At 42.6% G+C, this 22,801-nt stretch overlaps 1 protein-coding gene across 1 annotated transcript in view; it reads left to right on the top strand.

The window, feature by feature from the left end:
- The window catches only part of agap1 (ArfGAP with GTPase domain, ankyrin repeat and PH domain 1), a 128,987-nt gene that overhangs the window by 31,231 nt on the left and 74,955 nt on the right, over positions 1 to 22,801 (top strand). Inside the window, 6 exon segments of the mRNA XM_030752466.1 lie at positions 5,970 to 5,984; positions 8,360 to 8,445; positions 10,369 to 10,510; positions 11,766 to 11,900; positions 21,427 to 21,554; positions 22,539 to 22,694. Coding sequence (XP_030608326.1) covers positions 5,970 to 5,984; positions 8,360 to 8,445; positions 10,369 to 10,510; positions 11,766 to 11,900; positions 21,427 to 21,554; positions 22,539 to 22,694 — 662 coding nt within the window.

The following is a 22,801-nucleotide window of genomic DNA, read 5'->3' as shown; positions in this document are numbered from 1 at the left end:
AGCAAATTAAAAAAACAGCTCGTCCGCCTCCTCAGACTGAAAGGTTTTAAACAGCAGAGAGAAAATAATGAAGTGATTAAACGTCATTCAACGACGTCCTGAAAGCAAAGACCTGACCCACAGAGCGGAACGAACTGCTCAGTCAAACCCTGAAACTCTCCAAGTCGCATTAAAAAGAGATTTTGCTCCACTTTGGGGAGAAAGCTGATGGTTTTGGGGGGTTGAAATAAACATTTGCAGAGTCACTGGAGGAGGCTCTGAAATTATCAGATGTGTTGGTTTAATGCTGATCTGTCAGACCTTTAGAGGGAAAATATGTCAGTGTAAGAGTGAATGAATGAAAATGAATTCTGAATCAGATGAAGGGAATCAAAAACACACCAAACCAGCACAGAGGCATGAAAATGTCACACCTTTATGAAATATTTGCTCTCTTGCTGAAAAACCAACAAGTCTGACCTCCTCAGGGCTCTGAAGTGGATTTAAAAAGTGAAGAAGAAGTGATTTAAAAACAGAACATCCTGCTCAGAAGCTTAATATCTGAGAAACAGCAAAGACCTGAAAGGTTAAACTGCTCTGCTGACTGACCCAGAATGAGTTATAAAACTTTAAAGAGGACTTTCTGTCTCAGGGAAAAGATGAAGCCCTACTTTCCTCCGGTGTCTCTGCTCACACGCCCTGCAGGGACGGCCATATTCCTCATGTAATATTAAAGCTGCCCACACACTGTTACTGTACAGGACGGCCGCCTCCTCGGGCGAAGACCCACTTTACTAAACCTGCTTTAATATTTCACCACGAGCCGTTTGCTCTCAGGGATCCTGCACGCACAGCAGAGGCACTTTCTGCCCTTTTTTCTTTATCAGTCACACTGACAGACGCTCACCAGAGCAGACACGACGGCTCAGCTGTTTCATTTTAGTACGAATACTTTAGGTTCACTTAAAAAAGAAAAATAAATGCATTCTTCTAATAACCAGTAGGGGGCGCCTCCTCTGCCTGCTTAGAAATCTGTCTCTATGCTGTGGAGGACCAAAATTGCCAAAATAAATGAAGCAATAGTAATAATAATATTACATCATTGTAGTCTTTAACTAATCTATAACAGGAGACATGCATTCCTGATTTGATTTGCTTCTGTATTTTTTTTTAAATTAATTTAATTCATTTATTTTCTCATTTACTTATTTATTTATCTGTGTATGTATTTTAAATGACAGCACTTTAATTTGCAAAGTTACGAACTAATAAATGGTAAAAGTGCATAAATACATAAGTCAGTTAAATATCAAGTATCAGCCAGTTTAATATGAGTTTGTCATTTTTTAAATTCAATTCAATTCAATTTTATTTATATAGCACCAAATCACAACAAATAGTTGCCTCAAGGCGCTTTGTATTAAATTCACAGTTCTTGGCTCATTTCTTGTGTTAATGTATTTTTCCTTCTCAAAAGGGTGACATACTTCAAAAAACTATTACTACTACTATTGTTACTAGTGGTAGTAGTAGTAGTACTAGTAATATTAGTATTTCAATTGCTGTAACAAACACTTTGTTAAAATTCCCCAAATATCGGGTAAAGCATTTCTTATCTTATGATAGCTCCATGATTTAAAAATTAAATATATAAGTACGTCATTATCTGTAAGCAAAAGACAAATAAACTGATAATTTCTTTAAATATTCACTTTGTGTTTATATTTATTTGCTCTGCTCTACATTTACTTTGAAGTTATTTATATTGTCCGTGCTTTTTATTTATTTTGACAGTTTTGGTCCTTAATATTTAGTAAAAATCTATATTTATGAAGTTTAAGACGAACTTTCAAATCAACTCTAAAACACTATGAAATCAAGTTCTAACAAAAAGTTTTTAACAGTGCAAAACATCCACATTCAGTAGTCAAATCTGAATTGATTCAGATCAGTTTCAGATCAGGTAAACCAGCATTCAAAAACTAATTCCCAATAAATTAATTAATTCATTAATTTAAATGTCAAAGTTAACTCTAAACAATCCTAAACCAGCTCCCCGAAGGTCCACGGTCCTAAAACAAGTCTAAACAATTTCCACTGAAGTCTAAAAACAAATCCGTCACCCTCCGACAACCCCAACAAAGGTCAGAACTGAACCACAGAGCGGTGGAAGAAGTCGTCATGGTCTGATGAATCATGTTTTCTTTGACATCACTTGGATGGTCAGGTGTGTGTGTCACTTACCTGGGGTACAACTGGCACCAGGATGCACTGTGGAAAGAAAGCAAGCCAGCAGAGACAGAGTGATGCTTTAGGCAATGTTCTGCTGGGAAACTTCAGGTCCTGCTATCCATGTGGACGTGACTATGACACGTACCACCTACCTCTACATGCTGCAGACCATGTACCCCCTTTCATGGACACAGTATTCCCGGGTGGCTGTGGCTTCTTTCAGCAGGATAATGCTCCCTGCCACAAACCAAGAATGGTTCAGGAATGTTTGAGGAGCACAACAACGAGTTTGAGGTGTTCACCTGCCTTCCAAATTTCCTAGATCTCCATCCAATCAAGGATCTTTGGGATGTGCTGGACAAACAAGTCTGATCCATGGAGGCCCACCTCGCAACTTACAGGAGCTAAAGCAGGGATCCTCAAATCCAGGCCTCGAGGTCCGGTGTCCTGCAGGTTTTAGATGTGTCTCTGCTTCAACACGCCTGAGTTAGATATAGAAGTCATTAGCGGGCCTCTGGAGATCTTGACTGCATACTGAGGAGGTAATTCAGCCATTTGATTCAAGTGTTTTGGATCAGGGACACATCTGAAAGTTGCAGGACACCGGACCTCGAGGCCTGGATTTGAGGATCCCTGGCCTAAAGCACCTGCTGCTGTCGTCTTGGTGCAGATACACAGCACACCTTCAGGGGCCTGCTGGAGTCCGTACCTTTAAAACAGCAGAAAGTTTTAGATTTTTTCAGTCTAATTAAAAAATAATATTCTGAGCTACTGGAAAATGTACACGGCTGCCGATTGAATGGTGCCCAGCCAGAAGTTTGAACACTGAAAAGAGTCAAAAAGTACTTTGGCTACTTTTGGGGGCGTGCTGTGGAGCTGCAGCTAATTACCCCCTGCCAACCTCTTTGTAAACCTCTTGAAAACCATCAAACATGGTTTATTTGGGACGAAAGCTTTGCTGCTTTTGTTATGTTGTTATGTGGGGACCCACCCCGACATCAGCCCGCAGACCAATTTTAGCTGGCGGTCCCTCTGCGGAGAGACTTCACTGTGTGAGAGGCAGGAAGAGGAGGAGGTTTATTTTTTAATTTAATACGCCTTCAGAGGGGTCGATCAAAGGTCAGCTTGATAAGAGGGGACCCCAGGGAGTCGCACTAACACACACAAAAATACTACAAGCAGAGCGAGGGCAGCTGGGAGAAAGTTGGTGGCGATGGGGAATCCCGGAGCAGATAACTTCACACTCAAACATGAGAAAGGCTCCTCGGCGCTGACGTTTTTCCTCAGTGTCATGCTGCTAAATGCCCGGCGGCCTCCTGCCTTAATTACACCGCAGTGCTGCCAAAAGCAACACGACACGGCTTTTCAAGCAGCCCCACATACCGAATCCAAACAACAGCGCCCTCTTATCTTTAATTGAATTACTTGGCACCGCTGCCCATCGAGGAAGCAGCGATTCAACTCCAATTAAATACGAAAAAAGAGATAAAAAAACCTTTCTGAAATCATTGCATAACCACAGAGGAATAAAAGCTGCATAAGGGGGGAAGCTGTTTTGAAATTCCTCGGATCTAAAAATACGCCGGCTGCCTGGATTCCCATGGCGATTGATTGGGAGCGGAGTTGGTGGCTTGTGAGCGGCGAGGCGACCACAGCGCCACGAAGCCACCGACCAGAACTATTCTGAGGCTGCAGGCTGGAGCCTCATTGCTGCAGAGGGAAAACGCTTCAGCACTCACTCAAAAACATGCAGATCGTTCAGATTTACCTCTGTGCTGCGTTTAAGGACAGTCAGACGTGCCGAGTTTTGTCTTTATTTCTAAAGGTTCTGATAGTTTTGTAGAAGCAGTGCTGGCAGTTAGCGAAAGAGTCCAACTGAGAGCATTTGTGCAGCAGCACATGGGATCCATTACTGCAGAGAGAGGGGAGCTATGGTTGGGAAATCACCCACAGCCACCAAACTAATGCTGCTGACTGTGGTTTGAGGAGCTGCCGCTCTCACAAGCAGCCAGGCATCATTCACAGATCCTATTGTTCTCGTGGCTTTAACGGAAAAAGAAACACTGGGAGGCATCGGCAAAGTCCCCAGACTGATGCTTCCAGAACAGTCTTTATTTTATTAGTTATTTTTGTCAGGTTTACACAGACATCAGGAGAGGCAGCTTTGCTTCAATATGTTGTTTTTCTAACAGCCTCACTTCAGCCAGAGAAGAAGGTGACACTTCAAAAGTTTACTTTCTTATTGATTATTCTTCAGTTATCGTGCCAACTTTAAATCCAGACCGTAAAAGCCGCTTACAGCTGCTCCCTTGTCACAAGGGGTCACCACAGCAGGTGGCTCCGCATGTTGGATTCAGCAGTTTTACATCGGATGCCCTTCCTGACACAACCCCAAAGGGATTTAGTGTCTCTGGCTGGAATATAACCAGCAACCTTTTGATTGCCAAGTGTGTTGACTGGCACACCAGTGGAGGCACAGATTAAAGCCTGTCCAAAACACTGTGAAATCACCTCGGAAAAATTCCAAGTCCAAAACGGTCCAATAGGTGTCCAAAACATAGTCCCGAATCAAAAAAAACAAGTCCAAGTGAAGTTAAGAGACCAAAACCAACTCAAAATCATTCAAACCAAGTCCTTAAAGAGTTCAAAATCAAAGTTTTGAATCAAGCCCAGAGTTGACTCAAACACCCCAAAACTAAGTCACCAGTAAGTCCAGAACAGTCCAAAACCCAATCATTAATGAGTCCAAACACTGCAAAACCACCTCCCAAAAAATTCCAAATCCAAGTCCAAAGCAAGATGAAAAACACAGTCCCACACCGAGTCCAAAATCCATTCTGAAACCAAGTCAGGTTTAAAACAGTCCGAACCAAGCCTCTATACAAGGAAACTCAAACACTAGGACTCCCAGAAGTCCAAAACTCGATCACTGATACGTCCGAAATAAAAGTACCAGAACAAACACTGCAACTCCATCGTCCCTGAAGAGTTCATAATCCAAGTGTAAAAAGAAATCAGTTTTAAATAGCCCAAAGCCAAGGACCAAAAGTTCAAACCAAGTCCAAGCAGCTTAAATCTGATCCAGTTCCAAGTCCAAAGAACTCAAAATGAAATCAAGGCAAAAACCAAGAAATCAAAGTCTGAACACTCCAAACCAAATCTGAAACCAGATCAAACATTAAAGTCCTGAATTGGTCCCGACAGTCCAAGGCCGATTTGCTGCTATGTTGAGGCCGGGCAGCATGTTAAAGCTTTGTACTGGCACATGCAGCATGTTATTGAGTGAGTTCCTCCTTCTCTCAGTCCTTCACACAATAACAAACGCCATAATGAGATGTTTTCTTCCAAGTTTGCTCAAAGTGATTAATGTGACCTCAGCAGTGTTTGATGAGTCAGCATCTTTGTATAAATCTGCTGTAACGAGGTGGTGACGGCAACATAAACGAGCCCAAACTCATGAAGTACAGCGGTCCAGTCTTCCTCTGACCTCTTCCTATCAGAGCTTTTCTCGTGTTTGGCTGCTCTGACCTCCAGCTGACTGCAAATAAAACTGTGTACTGTTGTTTTTACTGCTCTTTCTTCTTCTCCTCTCTCGTGTCCTCTCTTTGACCCTCTCTCAGACGTCTTCCTCAGCTCCTCCTCCTCGCTGTCTCCTGGTTGGACTGTGCATGCATTAACTGTGGCTGCATCTTTGATGTGTTCTGTTTTTGCTTTTTGTTTCCTCTCTTTCTTCTTTCGGGGCTGCTCTTGTACAATAGCTGACGTGGATGCAGGTAACTATCCTCCCTTTCCCTTTCTCTCTCTCCACCTGTTCATCCCTCCACCCTTAAATCTGTCGTCTCATTGGTTCAGATGGCAGCGCGTTGAGATCAGCTCGGGTTCAGCGCTGCGTCTCATCTCTGTGTCGCCAAACACCATGAAACTGTGTGTCTGCATCACTGATTTAACTGCACGTGACGGTCGCCTCCTCTTTGAGACAGGCTGATTCTGAAGCAGACGGTACAGAGGGCCGAAAATGCCAAAATATGTCTACCGATTTATTTACCTTCACATTTTCATTTTAAATTTATTAATTATTAGACCACTGTTTGCTCATTTATTGATCTACTTTATCAGTTTTATTTATTTGTTACTTGGTCAACTCTAAAATATATTATCTGACGGAATTATTGAAGTGTATGAAAAAATCTGATGACTTGGATTTTATAAATTAATTCATTAACTTCTGAATTAAATTAACTCTGTTATATAAATCAGTGATTTCAATGTTTCTACGATTATTCTCCATACATTTAATGGCATTTCAGTTTATTTACTTTCTTGCTTAAATTTGGCAGTTATGGTCCTCCATTGCAAAATGGTTAAACCTAGTCCTGTTAAGCTTTATTTAAACAAGTCTGATGAACAGATCTTTATGAATAGTTTCATCAGGTCAAAACATCTGGATTGTTTGAGCTTAAAACTTCCAGCTGCTGAACCCGAAGCTGAACTCGATTGGCTGCTGTGACTGAACGTGTAGCTCCGCCCACTCCTGTCTTAGTGTCATCTGATTGTAATCTTTCTCCCTCATCCTCATCATGTACACACACACACACGCTGTTGCTTCGCTGATTTTCTTCCATCCTGATCACAGTGATTAATTTAGGTCAGTTTCAGATCATTAATGAACTATTTTCATGTTTTTTAGCTCAGTCAATGTTCACTTTCATTTTTTTGCCTCTTTAAATCCAAGTTTTTATTGTCACTGATGACTTCTTATTTCTCTTATATGATCAATAAGTGATTTTATTAACCGATGCTTGTGTGTCTCAGTCAGATGTACTTTGTGTTCAGATTGCACGTTTCATCCTTTGAGGGTGAAAACATCAGATGGTTGTATTGACCAATGAAGGCCTTACTTTCAAATTAAAGGTATTAATCAGTGAGTTTATCAGGCCGGACTCCCTCTGCTGGACGTCCTCCTCCAGTTTTTACCCATCAGGAGGCCTTTTCTCTCCCCATAGTCACAGGCTGTAAATAAAAGATGGATGTAGCCACTGTCATAAATTGAAGTGATGCACTTCTGGGAGACTTTTCACTTAGCAACAGCTTTGAGGGCTTTTATTGTGAAAGGCAGTGACAGAAACAAGCTCTTTTCAGAACAAATAAAAAAGTTAACAAAGCCTGTTTGGACCTTTTAGTGGACCATCAGTGGAGGGCTAACTGTGGTGGTTATTAATCTGCATCCACAGACTGAGTGGGCGCAGTGGACGGTCCCAGAGTTTTATCAAGCAGACGTTAGAGCAGCCACAGCTTTTAGGACTTCCTTTTTCCAGCCCCTCTCTTGCCTCTTGGACAAAAATCAACTACTCTTGACACAAATATTTAATTTGAGGGTAAAGAAAAGCGAGTGTAGTGATTGAACCGCGTCCGCACGCTCTCTAAACATCCACCGTGTCATTACTGCAGCTGGGCCGGCTCGCTCACTCTCAGCCACACCGTTCTGAGATCAGCTGATCCTGATGAGACAGACAGAGAGGGAGAGAGCCCGAAATAACGCCGGCGACTTCCTGTAAATGTTGAGGAAGAGGCGCTCGTTCCCACAGTGACCCGCAGCACTGCAGTTTATATTTGTGTCAGAGCTGAGCGGCTTAAAGGAGCAGCACGCCTGGAAATGAAACCTCAGAGCTGAGATGTGACAGCAGGAAGCATCTTCGAAAGCAGAACGTCGAGTAGAAGCTCCTACATGTGCCCTCGTTGGCCTCCTGACAGGCGTTTGAAGCTGATTTTTAGAGCAGCGTAAACATAGAGAGGCCTCAGTGTTAGCGATTATAAGCTAAACATGCCCGGGAGAGTCAACATGACCTCGCTGCTTTTATATACAGACTGTAAATAAAAGATGTCTGCAGCTGCCATCACCCTCACCTGTTGTTTCGAAGCCTCGGCGTCATCGTCTGTGTGCTTCACTCTCAGCTGCAGGTTACCTCTCCCCACTACCCCCAGTTACTCAGCCATCTCTAATAGTTTCCTGTCCAATCACTGTAGCCTCCATCATCTCTCACTCAATCGACCCGATTGATCATCGATCAGCTCCGCCTCCCCGTAGATCACACCTCCATCTGCCGGTGCCTTTAGAAGCTGTGCTAACGTCTGTCTGTGTTTCCCGCAGGCGGCCGCTTTAAGAAGGAGATCGTGGTGGACGGTCAGAGTCACCTGCTGCTTATCAGAGATGAAGGAGGCCCCCCGGAGGCTCAGGTGGGTACTGCACCTCCTTCAAACCAGAGTCTGTGAGCCCCAGGCTGCAGAGATGCATAAGACTCAACAGACTCAGAAACCTTTTTGTCATGTATGAAGAAGATATTTGAGAAAAATTATGTTTTTATGCTAATTGCCTGTCAGCGTTTGGGCCTGTTTGTGCTTTTATCTCAAATTTTCAGCAGTTTACAGCAGTTTATGTTCACTTTCAGGTAGTTGGCTTCAATGATTGTGTGCCAAATAACCCGAAAATATCTGAAAATGCACAGAGGGTAAAATAAGACCGCACAGACTCATAGCTTTAATTATATGCAGACTAGTCGGGCTTATGCGCACAGTCGCCCCCTGCTGGGTTTGGTTTCATAAACGTTCCCCCTCTGCTTCGAAACATTGTGCACACTTGTACTCACTAAAGTTGGAATAAACCCTTTCCTGCTCCATATTTTTATCCCAGAGCAGCTCAGAATAATTTTTAATGCATTTATACTCAGACATAGAGGAAAACTGCAGTAATTTAACTGTTAAACATGTGATTAAAGTTTATCATGATGAACCAAACTCTGTGTCTCAGTACAGCCTGATATGGGGGGACCACTAAAAATCAGGTCGAATTTTTAGCAGCGTGCTGCTTTATAGCAGACGCTTCCCACTGACTGAGAACAGAGAGTTCATGTGATGATAAACAGGATCATAAGGATGAAAGTGGAGCAGTTTCTTTTTCCTCAGTCCTCTGGCTCAAAGTGAGCGAGTCCAGACAGAAAAGTCTCCAGTTTATAAATAATTCACCTGACCATCATATGTGGCGTCTCTCTGCCTGTTACTCTACACGTTTCTACCAAATTCCAACAAATGAGAGCTTTAAACACACACACTCAAACACTCACACGACACTTTCAGGAGTCACACTAACAAAGAAATACTCTCCTCTAGAAGACACATTTGGGCCACATTGCTTACAGTTCAGTTACTTTACTGGTAAATATCATGTGGGGCAGAAGTATGGAGGACCAACATGGCCAATATTAAAATAACCAGTAATAATAAAAAAAAAAAAAAATTTTCATTGTGCACCAGAAATATTTTTTAAATCCCTGAAAAAAAAAACAGTAGAAATAAATACCAAAACAGTACACAAATGAACAAGTTGGAATAGATAAATAAAAACAATGCCACAAAAAGTAATATTCATTTTGAAAAATCAATGTAGAAAAAAATGCAGAAATATATAGTTTGAATGGATATAATAAACACAAATAAATAAATGCATAATAAATAGATAATAATCATGTAATTATGATAAATTAATAATAGTAATACATGTATAATAATAAATAAAGCTTGAAAAATAAGTCACTATCAATTCATACCTGCACTTATTTTTCAAATATATTTAATATATTATTTAAATGTATTATGGTACCTTCAAAGGCATATTTATGTTTGTTTGTTTTTGGTTTGTTTCTTTTTTATTCCTTTTTGTGTTTTAGCTTTTTTAGTCCTCCATACAGATGTTGTCCAGCTATCATGATGCACCTGATATCTGGTGGACCTGAAGCTGAGTCACAGCAGGGTCACTAAAGGCCAAATATGGTCTACATCAGGGTCAGACTTAGATCACCATCAGGGCCAAACGGGTTCAACTGTTGGGCTGTTTTCTCAGAGTGTGTTTGAGGGTTTGAAGCTTCCCTCCTCCTCCCCCGCTTTAAAAAAAGTCTAAAAGCTATCTCAAATGTTTTTGTTGTGGGAGTCAGTGAGTGCGCTGATAAATCTTTTGCTCCCTGTGACTGGCACACAGGTTATTAAATGTTAGTTTCACTGTGAGTGTAAATAAAGTTTTAATTGACACTGTGTGTGTGTGTGTGTGTGTGTGTGTGTGTGTGTGTGTGTGTGTGTGTGTGCGCGTGCGCGTGTGTGTGTGTGCAGTTTGCGTTGTGGGTGGACGCGGTCATCTTCGTCTTCAGTCTGGAGGACGAGATCAGCTTTCAGACCGTTTATCACTACTTCAGCCGCCTCGCCAACTACAGGAACACTGCCGACCTGCCGCTGGTCCTGGTCGGGACACAAGGTACCACACACACACACACGCACGCCTCACTGTGCACACCAAATCTTGCGTGTATTTTTTCTGTAACCGTGTCCCTGACGGGGTTTATTTTTGTCCCCAGCAGGAAATTCAGTCCCCCGTTCTCGCTGCATGTCTGCTTTTTTTCCCTGGAGCTTTGGCTCCACCTAGTGGTGAATAATCCCCATTGCAGTTGAAAAATTTGACTTCATTGCCTCTGATGAGCAGTTTATGGCTAATCTTTGCAGAGAGAGCTTGTCAGTCATCAATTTATCAGTTAGTTGTAATAAATCTCAGCCCTGCAAACTCCCCTAAAAACATTTGCAGAGTCGTCTTTATTGAATCAGTCTGTGATTCCTCTGTTTGGACATTTTAAGGCAGCATTAATTCATAATTAATGAAGTGAAATAATTGATTAATTAACAGTAAACATGTTTGTTGGTTGAGTCAAAGCTCCCTCCATTTTACAGACTTCGTTAATTGTTAGTTAAATACAGCCACAATGAAGATGCCAATGAAGTACTCAAATTCATTCACATAACGAGGAAATAAAACGGTCCCTGTGCTGGTGCAGCGACTGCAGCATTACTGACACACTGTGTCCACAGGATGGTGGAGACGTTTGATGTTGTGTCAGAAACTTTAGCGTTGGCCATAACTCGAGACTGACGTCAGCTGGGATGTTCAAATTCACAGCATAGATCCATCTACTGAAAATCTCATGAGTCTGAAACCAAAACAGTGCAGTGATGGTCATCACTCAGCACTCATAAGCAGCAGAAGGATTTCTTCTCTTGACTTCTGTGTGAGCATAGAGTTTAATAGATTTTCTAAAGTAAGATGCACTCATAGAAATAGTTCCAAATAATAATAATAATGAATCTCATTCAGAGGTGTACTGAATAAGCCTTTCTTCTCATGATCTGTAAAGCAGCATAATCCAAAGCGCTTTGAAGCTTTTAACCAGCAGGTGGCGCCAGAGTGCTGCTGAAGTTTTCCTCCTGAAGCTCTGTTCTTGTTTCTTTTCACCTTCATGAGCCAGAGCGCTGATGTGGAGGCGTTTCTTCTGAATCTACAGGCCAGAAATATAATAAAATATCTGTATGAGTCACTCTCGCTGCTTTTATTATATTTATGACACCTCATATCTGAACATTTGGGTAAAAGCAGAAGTGTCTTTGAGTTTCCTTCATTTAGGAAAACTGTAAAACATGAATTTAAACACAGACTCTCTCTCTCCCTCCCCTTTTCCTCTCAGACGCCATCAGCTCGACCAACCCCAGGGTGATCGACGACAGCCGGGCCAGGAAGCTCTCCAACGACCTCAAACGCTGCACCTACTACGAAACCTGCGCCACCTACGGCCTCAATGTGGAGCGAGTCTTCCAGGACGGTAAGCAGCCATCTGTCAGGGAAAAGAGTCCAACATCACCAGGAAACCAGAGTCCAGTCCTCTGGGAAGGTGACATTCCTCCCCCTGCACACCCGCCCCCCCCCTCCGACGTTCCGGCCAGAGCCATTCGGCCGCTCTTAATCACACGTCAATTAAGACTTAAATGGACCCGCTCAGCTATTTAGCTCAAACCGAACAGCAATTAAGTTTTATCATAGTGGGGGGAGGAAGGTGGGGGGGCTACAAAAAGAGACGATTCCCCAACGGGATTAATAAAAGAATCAGACATTAGAGCAGGAGGAAGGACAAAGAGGAGGAGGAGGACGAGAGTGTCCGGAGAGCTAAGGTCCTGACTGACCCTCACATCCGTGCACATCTGAGGAAAGTGAATAAATATGAGCCGAGTTTTCTCTAAGTCACAGAGACACAAAGTCACAGAGACACAGTGAGAACACATCCACACCTGTGTGAAATCTGAGCCTCACCGAGCTGTGAGCTGCTCACCTCTGAGTGGAGGCAGGTTAGACCCAAACAGCAGAACGATGAAGTGATCAGGTTCATAGGTCTGGCTGAGTACACCATCATGAAACCAGTGGACTGATGGTTTGTTCTACCATCTTCATTGATTCATGGAGGCCTTCAGCTGTTTCCCTTTTACCCATCCTGCCCTGTGCTGTGTCTGCAGCACTGAACCTCCTTAAGAGGTTTAACAGGAGCATTTTAGTGACCTCTGATCCCTCTGAAAGCAGCAGTTTGAGGACAGGAAGCTGAGGCTGAAAAACACAAATGTGTGAAGACCCCTCGTCCACAGGAGCAAATATAAAGAGGCACAGGGGTTCAGGAGAAAAGTTTTTTTTCCTCTTATTGCAAATAGTAAACCCTGCGGCTCATTTTTCACACTCTGAGAGCACATTAATAAGAAGAGAGGCAGCCGAGACGTTAATGAAGCGACAGGCGGCCGGTCGGCAGGCGCGGGGTTAACGGCTGTAATTAGAGAGAGAAATGGATGACATGGACTCGGCGGTTAATTAGCAGCGAGTCTGACGGCCTCTGGCTTTGTCCACGTCCACCTGAGTCTCACTTTGAGCAGGTCAGAGCAGGTTCTGCCGCTCAGGCGCCGGGTACAGGTTTGCTCTCTGACTGGTGACGATGATGATGATGATGATGTGGAGCTGAGGTGAAGAGCAGAGAAACCTGTCGCCTGCTTTTTGATTGTTTAATGATTCACAGACGCCTGAAGCAGGCGTTTAACAATCAGAGACAGCAAGAAATAAAAATATGTGAAGCTGAGGAGAGTTCACGTATCAGATGGATGCTGCAGAGTTACAGGCTGAGATGGAGCCCAGGAATCACGCAGCTAACACTAAAATGCAACTCTTAACTCTTCTTCTTGGCTTCTTGATTTCTGTGTTGAAGCTGCCCCTCCCCCCACAGGTGGGCGATGGTTAAAATAAGAAGGCGTGCGCGACACGTTTTACAGAATTGTGCTGTTTGATTCCTGGATGCAGATATTCCACAATAAGAGCCTGTGAAAAATTTAAGGACTCTTTTTATGGATACAGTAACTAGTCAAGAGTGTTTTTCTGCCACAGTCTTGCAGATCAGTCATGTACCAGTGCTGACACTGTAGAAGACATTACACTGTGAATTATTTAGAGTTTAATGTTAAAGAGAAAGCCCTGCTTTCGAGGTAGGAACTGAAATTCAGGGTGTTGCTCTTCCTGTCAGCATGCAGGAAGTTTCTTAAGAAATCAGGTTGAAAGAATTTCCTCTAACAGCAGTTTTCCCCCCAAAGTTAAAAATACAGTTCATCTTTAAGGGACTATTTTCTGTGGCGGATGAACTCCAGCTAAAGTACAGCGTGTGTGATGAAACGTGTTCAGAGAGAGAAGCGAGCCTTCATCCGTCACCGGTCGGTGTTGTTGCTGAGCTTGTCCTGCAGGGGGCAGTGCAGCAGCAGAGAATCGCATGTCGATCACAGGAGAGGAACAGATGAATCCTCAGAGGAGAGAAACACTGCAGAGTTTTAATTGTAAGACAAGAAGAGCTGCACACACAGCGTGTGTGTGCATGTGTGTGTGTGTGTGTGTGTGCGTGTGTGTGTGTGTGTGTGTGCGTGCGGTCGGCCCAGGAGGAAGCTTTCCACACTAAACGCTGCCTTATTATCCTCTTAATTATTCCACTATGTGTGTGAGTCTGTGTGTGTGAGATTGTGTGTGACACTGTCTCCTTGTATTCTTCTCGTCATTATCCCAAATTAATCAGTTTTCTAATCACCCAGCAGAACGACGCTGCAGCCTGCAGCCCTGACTGTGTGTGTGTGTGTTTGTTTTAGTGGTTATTTATATTTTTCCTCTGTGTGCGTTTTTGTTTGAATGTGTGTCCGCTTTAACCGCAGTGTGTGAGTCAGACGTGTTTTTATGGATGAGGAGACTGAGATGGTAACAGATATGAACTGAGACAAACAGGATTGTTTTTAGGAACTCGGGCCAATAAAGTAACATTTGAACTCAGGGTTTACAGCAGCAGCTGCACTGAGGGGCTCCTCTGCTGGTCTGAAGGTTGGTGGTTCGATCCCCAGCTGCTCCCTTGGGCAAGATCCCAAACCACAAGTAAAATGCTTCATCAGTAAAACTATAGTACTGCTACTGCTAGTATTCTGGATTTTTATGGGGTGGGGGCACCTCATGGCCTCCCTTTGGACACACCCCTGTCTGTATGTGATGATGTGTATGCATGTGTGTGTTACTGTCGTTCCTTTTCCCTCCTCTCTTTGTACAGTTTGTTCATGTATCCTCATGTGTGTAATTGGAAGCATGTGTATGAGTTTACACACAGACACACACTCTCACAGTGTGTAATTATTTCTTTGTGTGACCTTAATTTGTGTTGAGGGTTTCCGTGGCAGCGTGCTCGGCTCTCAGCCGTCCTCTGATTGGTAAGAACGATGTCATCATCACACACAGAGCTGCGGTCAGCTGATCGCCGGCGTCACTCTTCACCTGTTGGTCCACCTGAGTTTACAAAATAAAAGCCTGTACACAAACAGGAAGTTGTTTAAGAAATAATCTCCAAAACAAAATTTGTATTAATTTATGTTTTTCTTTAATTTGTTCCTTTATTTCAATGAATTTAAAGTAATTCAGACTGAAGTTTCTTCCTAATCTAATTTTTATTTTAAAAGATTTTGAAATTTATTCTTTACTTTTTTTAATCACACAATAAGAAATGTGCAGCATATATTAAACGTTTAATAAATCTTCAAATTTAAATGAAATTAAAAAAGATCTTAAATGCTGAAAGATTTGAATGGAGTTTGGTTGCTGGGTGTTTGTGTTCATATTTTATACAGTAGCTGATATTGGTTGATTTAAAATGACAGTATAATAGCTGTTATTGGAGCCTGATTAATACATTTATTTATTGATCGATTCTTCTTGGATCCACTCTGATTTTCTTCGTCTTCTTCTTCTTAAATGACATTTGCAAACATGTCGATCGGGGTTCAGATCACAATTTATGATCACGCCGATGTTTCTGTGCGCATCGATCGCTCTTTAGTGACCTTCGCTGCGTTTCCAGCCTTCATCGATCGCGGCTGGTTGGCCAGCGGTGGGGTCGGGGGGCGGGGCTTTAATGAGCCTGCGCTCATAATCAGCTGGAACGTTACGGAGACGGGCAGCAGCTCGCAGTGCAGAAACGCTGATTCGTACTAATTTGATGTGATGTGTGTGTGTGTGTGTGTGTGTGTGTGTGTGTGTGTGTGTGTGTGTGTGTGTGTGTGTGTGTGTGTGTGTGTGTGTGGTAAATGTAATAAAGGCTTTGATGAGTCGCAGCGGCTGCACGGGGACGAGGAAGTTGCATGAATGACCACAACATTTAGCATTAAATATAATTGGCCCGCTTGGTGTAATGACATTTTTTGGGTCAGGGAGGGGCGAGGAAGAGGAGGACGAAGATGGTCATCAATGTGAAGGTTTTATTCTTTGTTTTATGCACTTAAAGCCTCACTTTCTTTTCTTTAGACCCACAGAGGCCTTCATAAAACTGATATAACATTAGTATCAGTCTATATACTGATACTAATGTTATACATGTAGGAATATATTGTTCACATGTGAGCTGTAGCTGCTAATTTTTGGCAGTTTTAGCTTTAAAACTTTACCTTTACCTGTTCAAATTGTTGTTGTTTGCTGCACTAAAATATGGAACTGTGTGCCAGAAAAAGTCTTTTAGGAAACATTTTTAAAACGATTTTGTAGCAAAAGTTTGAAAGAAAGCTCCTAAAGAATGTAAGAAAATAGTAAAAAATGTCTCCCACATGATTTTGTTCTGGCAAAATTAGTTTACACTCATAAAAGCTCAACAATATTCACACCTGAGCTGTAAATGTTTGTTTTCTGGCATTCCAGCGTTTCCAGCTCGGACCTTTAGGCTCCTGAAGTCGGTCGTGTTGAGAGATTTGACCAAACTGTAAAAAAAAAAAAAAAAAAAATGATCAAAATTCTTTTTGAGTTTAAACTAAAATGTTTTGTTAACTTTCATAAGACCCAACGATATTCACACCTGAGCTGTAACCTGTTTATTTTTGCCATTTTACCTTTAACGGTTACACAAACATCCATTTGAGATGTTAAAATTGTTGCGTTTTTGTGTAAACTCTGTTTAATTCTGCTAAAATTCGATTCTTCTCATAAATAAGTTTTTGATCTAAATAAAAGATCTTTGGGATGAACTTCTGGACATTTTTAATTAAAAGTTTAATTTTAAGCTCAAATCTGCATCAAAATGAATGAATGGTTGAATCTGTAATCTGTAATCGTCTTTGTTGTCTGTTGTGATTCAGTGTGTGTACATGCGTGTGTGTGTTTAACATGTTTAACATGTGATTTGCTGTAATGGGAAGTGAAGCCTGGTCCAGTCGGGGGGTGGGGGGGTGACCTCTGTGTAAGGGATGGAGGGGAGGAGCACGGGGGTGACAGCGCTGCGCTCCCTCGTCCATCAGCGCACTAATTTAATTAGCCTAATTACACCGACATGAACCCCAGTGCGCGCAGACACACACACACACACGCACGCACGCACATGCACCCACACACACTCCTCCTCCTCTTCTTCTTTTTGGTCCATGTCACAGTGCAGACTGAGGACGCTTCGTTAGCGCTCACTAACGAGCTTTAATGACCGCACACGCTCTGTCACGCAGTCACTCAGAAACGTTCCTGCAGTATAAAAATCACATCCAGTGTGTAAATATTCAGACACAGCACACACACACGCACACACACACACACAGTGTGCACATCCTTTGGCTCTGCTCTGTCTCAGCTTCCTCATTTTTATCCTTAAACTCTGCTGGAGAAGCTTTGCATGATTCACAGTTTAAATTATACTTATTTATCTCACGCTGGGCGTTTATGCAGCCCTTCAGTCCATCCTGTCTGAAACACCATGTTTAGCTCCTGTCTCTCTAAAAGCATGCTTGCTTCTCATTGGCCGGATTCTGGAAGCCTGCTGAGGGGCAGCACTCAGTTCTTGTGAGCTACAATCTAAAGTTTCACTTAATTTTACCCAAATTTATCTCATTATTCAAAACATATATATATATATAAAAATATATAAACATCAAATACTTTAAAATTATTTATATGATAGAAAATAAGAAAAAGCAGAAAACATCCACTTTAAGAGGATTTTATCAGATTAATATCTCACCATCAGTCATGATGATGAACCACACCTCCCCAACAAGTTTCATAAAATTCACTTTGGTGGCTGTTGAATTATTTTGCTTACAAATATATAAATGATTGTAGTTTAACAGACAGCTCCTGTGATCAAACCAGGGTCAATGCCCTGTTTTCACATTTTAAGAAAATTGATTGGATTCAAACCAAAATTTAACGTCTCTCTCCTCCGGCCACGTTCCAGCTTTCAAATAAATTTTGTGAAATTCGGCCTGGTGTTTTTTTTTTTCCCCCATAATCTTGCAGCAGCTCATGTTCTGATGCCACATCTGCAGCAGCTGTGTACAGCGTTGGTGTTTGACTTTAACATGGAAAGAGCGAAATGCTGCAGTCAGCTAACCCCCCCCACCCCCACCTCCCCCTTCATCTTTATGTGAGCCGGCGGTGCGGCCCCGTCATAAATCTGATCAAAGGGGAGACGTTTCCATTAGAAGAAATGGCAGCTTCTCAGAGCAGAACTGAGATTGATGGATAAAGTTAAATTGCATTAACCGTGCAGTTTAAATATTTAGCGCAGCCTTATCATAACTGTTCTTAACACTTAAAGTAATATACAGCCTGCCAGGTGCAGGACGGACACGCTGAGGTTCAGTCCTCTTTAACTTTCTCACTCTGGGATTCAAACTTTGTTCTCATGAAGGGCCAAAAATCTTGCTGGAGCTACATTAGCTGACCATTGCTCACTGTCAGTACATTATTACCACCAAAAACTCCAACAAATGGTGTTGTGTCAGGCTGATGATCTTAGTTTTTAGACTATTGGTCAAACAGAACAAGAGGTTTTATCTAAATGACCAGTTTATTCTACCATTATCAATAAAATAATCTGTAATGATTCACTGGATGAACATGAATATTGGACGACCTTTGGTTGCCATGAGCCTACCAAAAATCTGACCACATCCAGGAACTGTGAAATTTGAAAGGACAGTGAGTTAGGGAGCAAGTTTGTGATGTTTCCATCATGCAGCAAAACCAGACGAAAACCAAAAAAAATCAGAAGAAGAAGAAGAAGGGTCATTTACATAAAGGCAGCAATGAAAATCTCTGTCGATAAGACCTAAACCAAAACTCTCAGGTGAAAAATGCATGAGTTTAAAGGTAGCGATTCTAAATTCCTGTCTTTTAAAATAGGCAAAAACCTTCTGAAACCACCTAAAGCCAATAACAGAATGTGAAGAACCAGCCACTATGACTTCACGTCCTAAACAATTTTAATGAAAAAGTAACGATAAAAGGTCTTTGACCGTGTAGTTTACGTGCACTTTACAGCTCAGCCTTCTAGTGTAAAATCGATCCACATAAAAAAAATACAAAAGGCAACTCTGCGGTTTTTCAGAACCTAAATCAATTGCCAGGCTGCATTAAATCTGGCATATGGCTGGATTTGGCCTCTGGGTGCTGAGTTTAACAGATCTGAAGTAGACTGCACTTTGGTGTACCAGTCTGTACCACAGTTTGTGACAGCAAGTGAATGTAATCTTTATTTAATCATGCAAGTCATATTAAAAGAAATATTAAAACTATTAAAAGTTACACAACAGCACATATACGCATTGGTAAAACGGTGCCCCTGGTGGTGAATGTTTGTTAAAGTCTGCAGAAGGTAATTACAAAAGTGTTCCTATCAGAAAGAAACTGTCAGTGCAAATGCAGTGAAAAAAGCCCACAATCAGTGTCAGAGCAAATGTGTCCGAGCTTCATCAAACAATCTAATCACCATCTCAGCATTAATGTGGATCCCGTGGAGCTGAAAGCAGCGATTTTTTGATCAGACTCGCTCGCTTTCATCGTCTGTTTTTGTTCTGAACGGCTCCATCGGTGCCGCAGAGGCTTCTTTTAAACACCTCCGAGTTTCTTCTCTCTCTTTGCTGCCCTTGGCTCGGCCCCGTGTCACCTGGAGGTAAATGTTTACGACTGGGTCCTCATTAACGAAGCCGGGGCCTTTAACGAGCCCAATTAAAACAATGGCTTCATCTGCGAGAGCATGAAACAGGCCAGTGTTTATTGGAACAGAGATAATGGAGTCACTAAAGTCTTAACTCTCTGCTGTCTCCAGTGCAACACTCGACTCCTCCAACACATCATCAGACAGGCACAACAGTTTGATCATGCCAAGCTTTGGTGCTGACCTGCTGGGACCACATTTTAGTGCAATTATTTACGGAGGCTGGTGAGACCGACTGACTGAGCAGGCTGTGTGAACATCTCTCAGCCAAAGACCTTTAGTGCTGTGTTCAGCTTTAAAGGTCCAGGTCTTCCTCCAGGAGCTGGAAAAGGCTCCATGTCAGTAAACAGAACAATGTTGCCAGATTTTAATTAATACAGGAGGAAAAACATAAATACAAATGATGGATAGAGGAAATCGCTGAAATGTTACGCCACTATATACCTGAATGTCATCCTATGATTTTTCGACCTTAACTTACCTATCGGGGAGCTGCATTTGGAGAAAACTTTTTCAGCTTCAAGGCGTAGTTCGGTTTATTTGAAGTGAGGCTCTGTGAAGTGCTTATCCATAATAACCGTATACACCCATAACTGATTCCTGTTGGTGGACTCTTGGTTTAGAAAAGCAGGCGCAGAAGATGAGGAATATACTGCTGTGAGGAGGGTCAACAGTAAAACCAATTGTGACCATGTAGGGTCTCAGTCACTCAAGCCTAGACACCCCCGCCCCCCGGCAACCACAAGTTGCTAGGAAAAAATGTATATGCCCCAACCGATTGGGAAGTAGTTGCTGGAGGTTGCAAACTATGGCGCAACCACGACAATCACTGAAAGTATTTGGTGCCACACCCTCTTGGGATTGAACGAGATGAACCTTTATCGTATAGTGTAGCGGTACTGTGTCTCCTGAGGGTGGCGCTGAAGACAGATCCTGACCTGATGTTGATGGAAACATCAAACCGTCATAAATGAAAGAGTGTGGTTTAGGCTGATGGTGTTGATGATGTGAGCTGAAATCATCAAATCTGACAATGAAGCCCTCCACCGGTCTCAACAATGCTGAGCTGCAGTCATTATTCTCTCATTAGTATTCTAAAAGGTCCATGTCAGTCAATGAGGAAACCTCCCCCTCAGCCTTTATGAACAGCCAATCAGAGGAGAGGATGCTTGGATCATCCCTAATTGTCTCTTTAGGTATTGATTAGCCCTCCGTGGGCCTGACTTCAGCTGCACTGAAGATCATAAAAACATCAGTAGGAATGATGTTAAGAGACTCCATCGGGTCGTAATATGGGAGAAGCCTAATTAAAACAATGACAGAAGAATTAGGAATTCAAATAAAGTTCAGGTTGATACATAATTGAGCCAGAGTAGAGCTTGTTTCAGAGGTATTCTGGGTATTAATGCACAAAAGGAATATTTTTTTCCTTAAATTAAAGTGAAGTAGAGGCAGAAAATGTAAATGGTGACTTTCACTGCTTTGTTTGTGGCTCCCGGGTTAAACTTTTAGCTGCTTTTAGACTGTAAAACGGCTCCTCTGAGCTTCATATACACGTTAATAAAACCACCAAACTGAGAGAGAGGCCAGTTACAGCTCAATAAAACCAGACACAGAGGCTGTTTCTACACAGCGTGGACACGGACACACTTCACCGCAAGGATGTGATGAAGAGTGCAGCCTGTAGGTGGTGCTGGTCTTTAAAGCCTGTTAGTGACAGGGTGTGCCTCAGAGATGAGATATTTTTGATCCTTTTGAAGTGACCTCATTGGTTGTTGGAGCTGTGTGAGCGCTTTGGCATCATCTGGTTTGTGTGTTTTGTCTGTTGCAGTTGCCCAGAAGATTGTGGCCACCAGGAAGAAGCAACAGTTGTCCATCGGGCCGTGCAAGTCGCTCCCCAACTCCCCGAGTCACTCGTCTGTCTGCACCACACAAGTGTCGGCCGTCCACATCAGCCAGGTCAGAGGTCACACAGACGTATAAATAAAGCAGTCAATGGTCTGCATATATAATGTATACATATGTTATGTTGGAGTATTTAAGTTTACAGGAAAACTAGTCAACAGTTTACCTGTGTGGAGACACACTGCCATGACCCCCTGCTGTGATGCTGCTCTGCTACATGTGCTGCAGATGGATCAGGAACAGTGGAGTTGGCGCCGCCCTGCTGAGCAGAATATGTTATGACACCTTTTTTGAATGAAACCAGGCGTCTTTTCCTCTTTATCTTCCTCCATTCCTTTCTGTAAAACAAAGAAAAAAGTTCTCATATTGGAACATATTGAACAACACAAACACTGAAACAGATCTGCGTCTGACTTGTGTCGATTAGCCAGCTTTAATTTGAGCTGTATCAGTTTTAAACGAACCATGAAGATCATTTGATGTTATGAAGAGCTGCTAAAGGCTTCTAGTCTGATTGATTTAACTTAACTCAGCTCCTTTTAAAGGCTTTAGCTGTAACTCAGCCTTTCTCTGCTGAAACATGAGATAAAGCTGAAAGTGGACCTATTTAGTATTTAGTCAGTGAGATTTTTCTAAAATGAAGAAACATTCTCGCTCAGATTTCATAGTTTTTTTAACAAAAACGCCTTTATCAAAAACGAGAGAGCAAGCATGAACAAACATCTGCACCACACTGAGCTGCTGGAGCTTCAGGCCGGTAAGCTCTTCGATCCTCATCCTTCAGTCCTGCATCGATTTCTCATTAAAAAGCCATCGCTCAGCCGCCGCGTCCCCCCGGGAGAGCGGCGTTTATCTCCTCGCTGCCCTCACAGACCAGCCCTCTGTGCTTCCTCAGCTCTCTCTGATTACTGTCCAGAACTCCAGGAAACCTCGCCTCAGTCAAAACCTTCATCTGCAAAAACTCTCAGCTTCCACCTTAAACACTCTGACTCTTCTTCTTCTCTCCTCTGATCTTTTCCTGCTCCTCCGTCCTTTCAGACGAGTAATGGCGGCGGCAGTTTGAGCGACTACTCGTCGTCTGTGCCGTCCACGCCGAGCACCAGCCAGAAGGAGCTCCGCATCGACGTCCCGCAGACCACCAATACACCAACACCCGTCCGCAAGCAGTCCAAACGCCGCTCCAACCTCTTCACTGTGAGTCACCATCAAACACGCGGCCCACACAAACAACAAAAAGAAAAGAAATGTTGCTCCAGGTTTTTGTAGTTATGGACATCATTTCTAATGCAAAACCCATCTTT

Source organism: Archocentrus centrarchus, chromosome 2 (assembly GCF_007364275.1).
Source record: "Archocentrus centrarchus isolate MPI-CPG fArcCen1 chromosome 2, fArcCen1, whole genome shotgun sequence".
In the NCBI taxonomy this organism is placed as follows: domain Eukaryota; kingdom Metazoa; phylum Chordata; class Actinopteri; order Cichliformes; family Cichlidae; genus Archocentrus; species Archocentrus centrarchus.
Note: the sequence above shows the minus strand (reverse complement) of the source record. Positions and strands in the feature narration are given on the sequence as shown.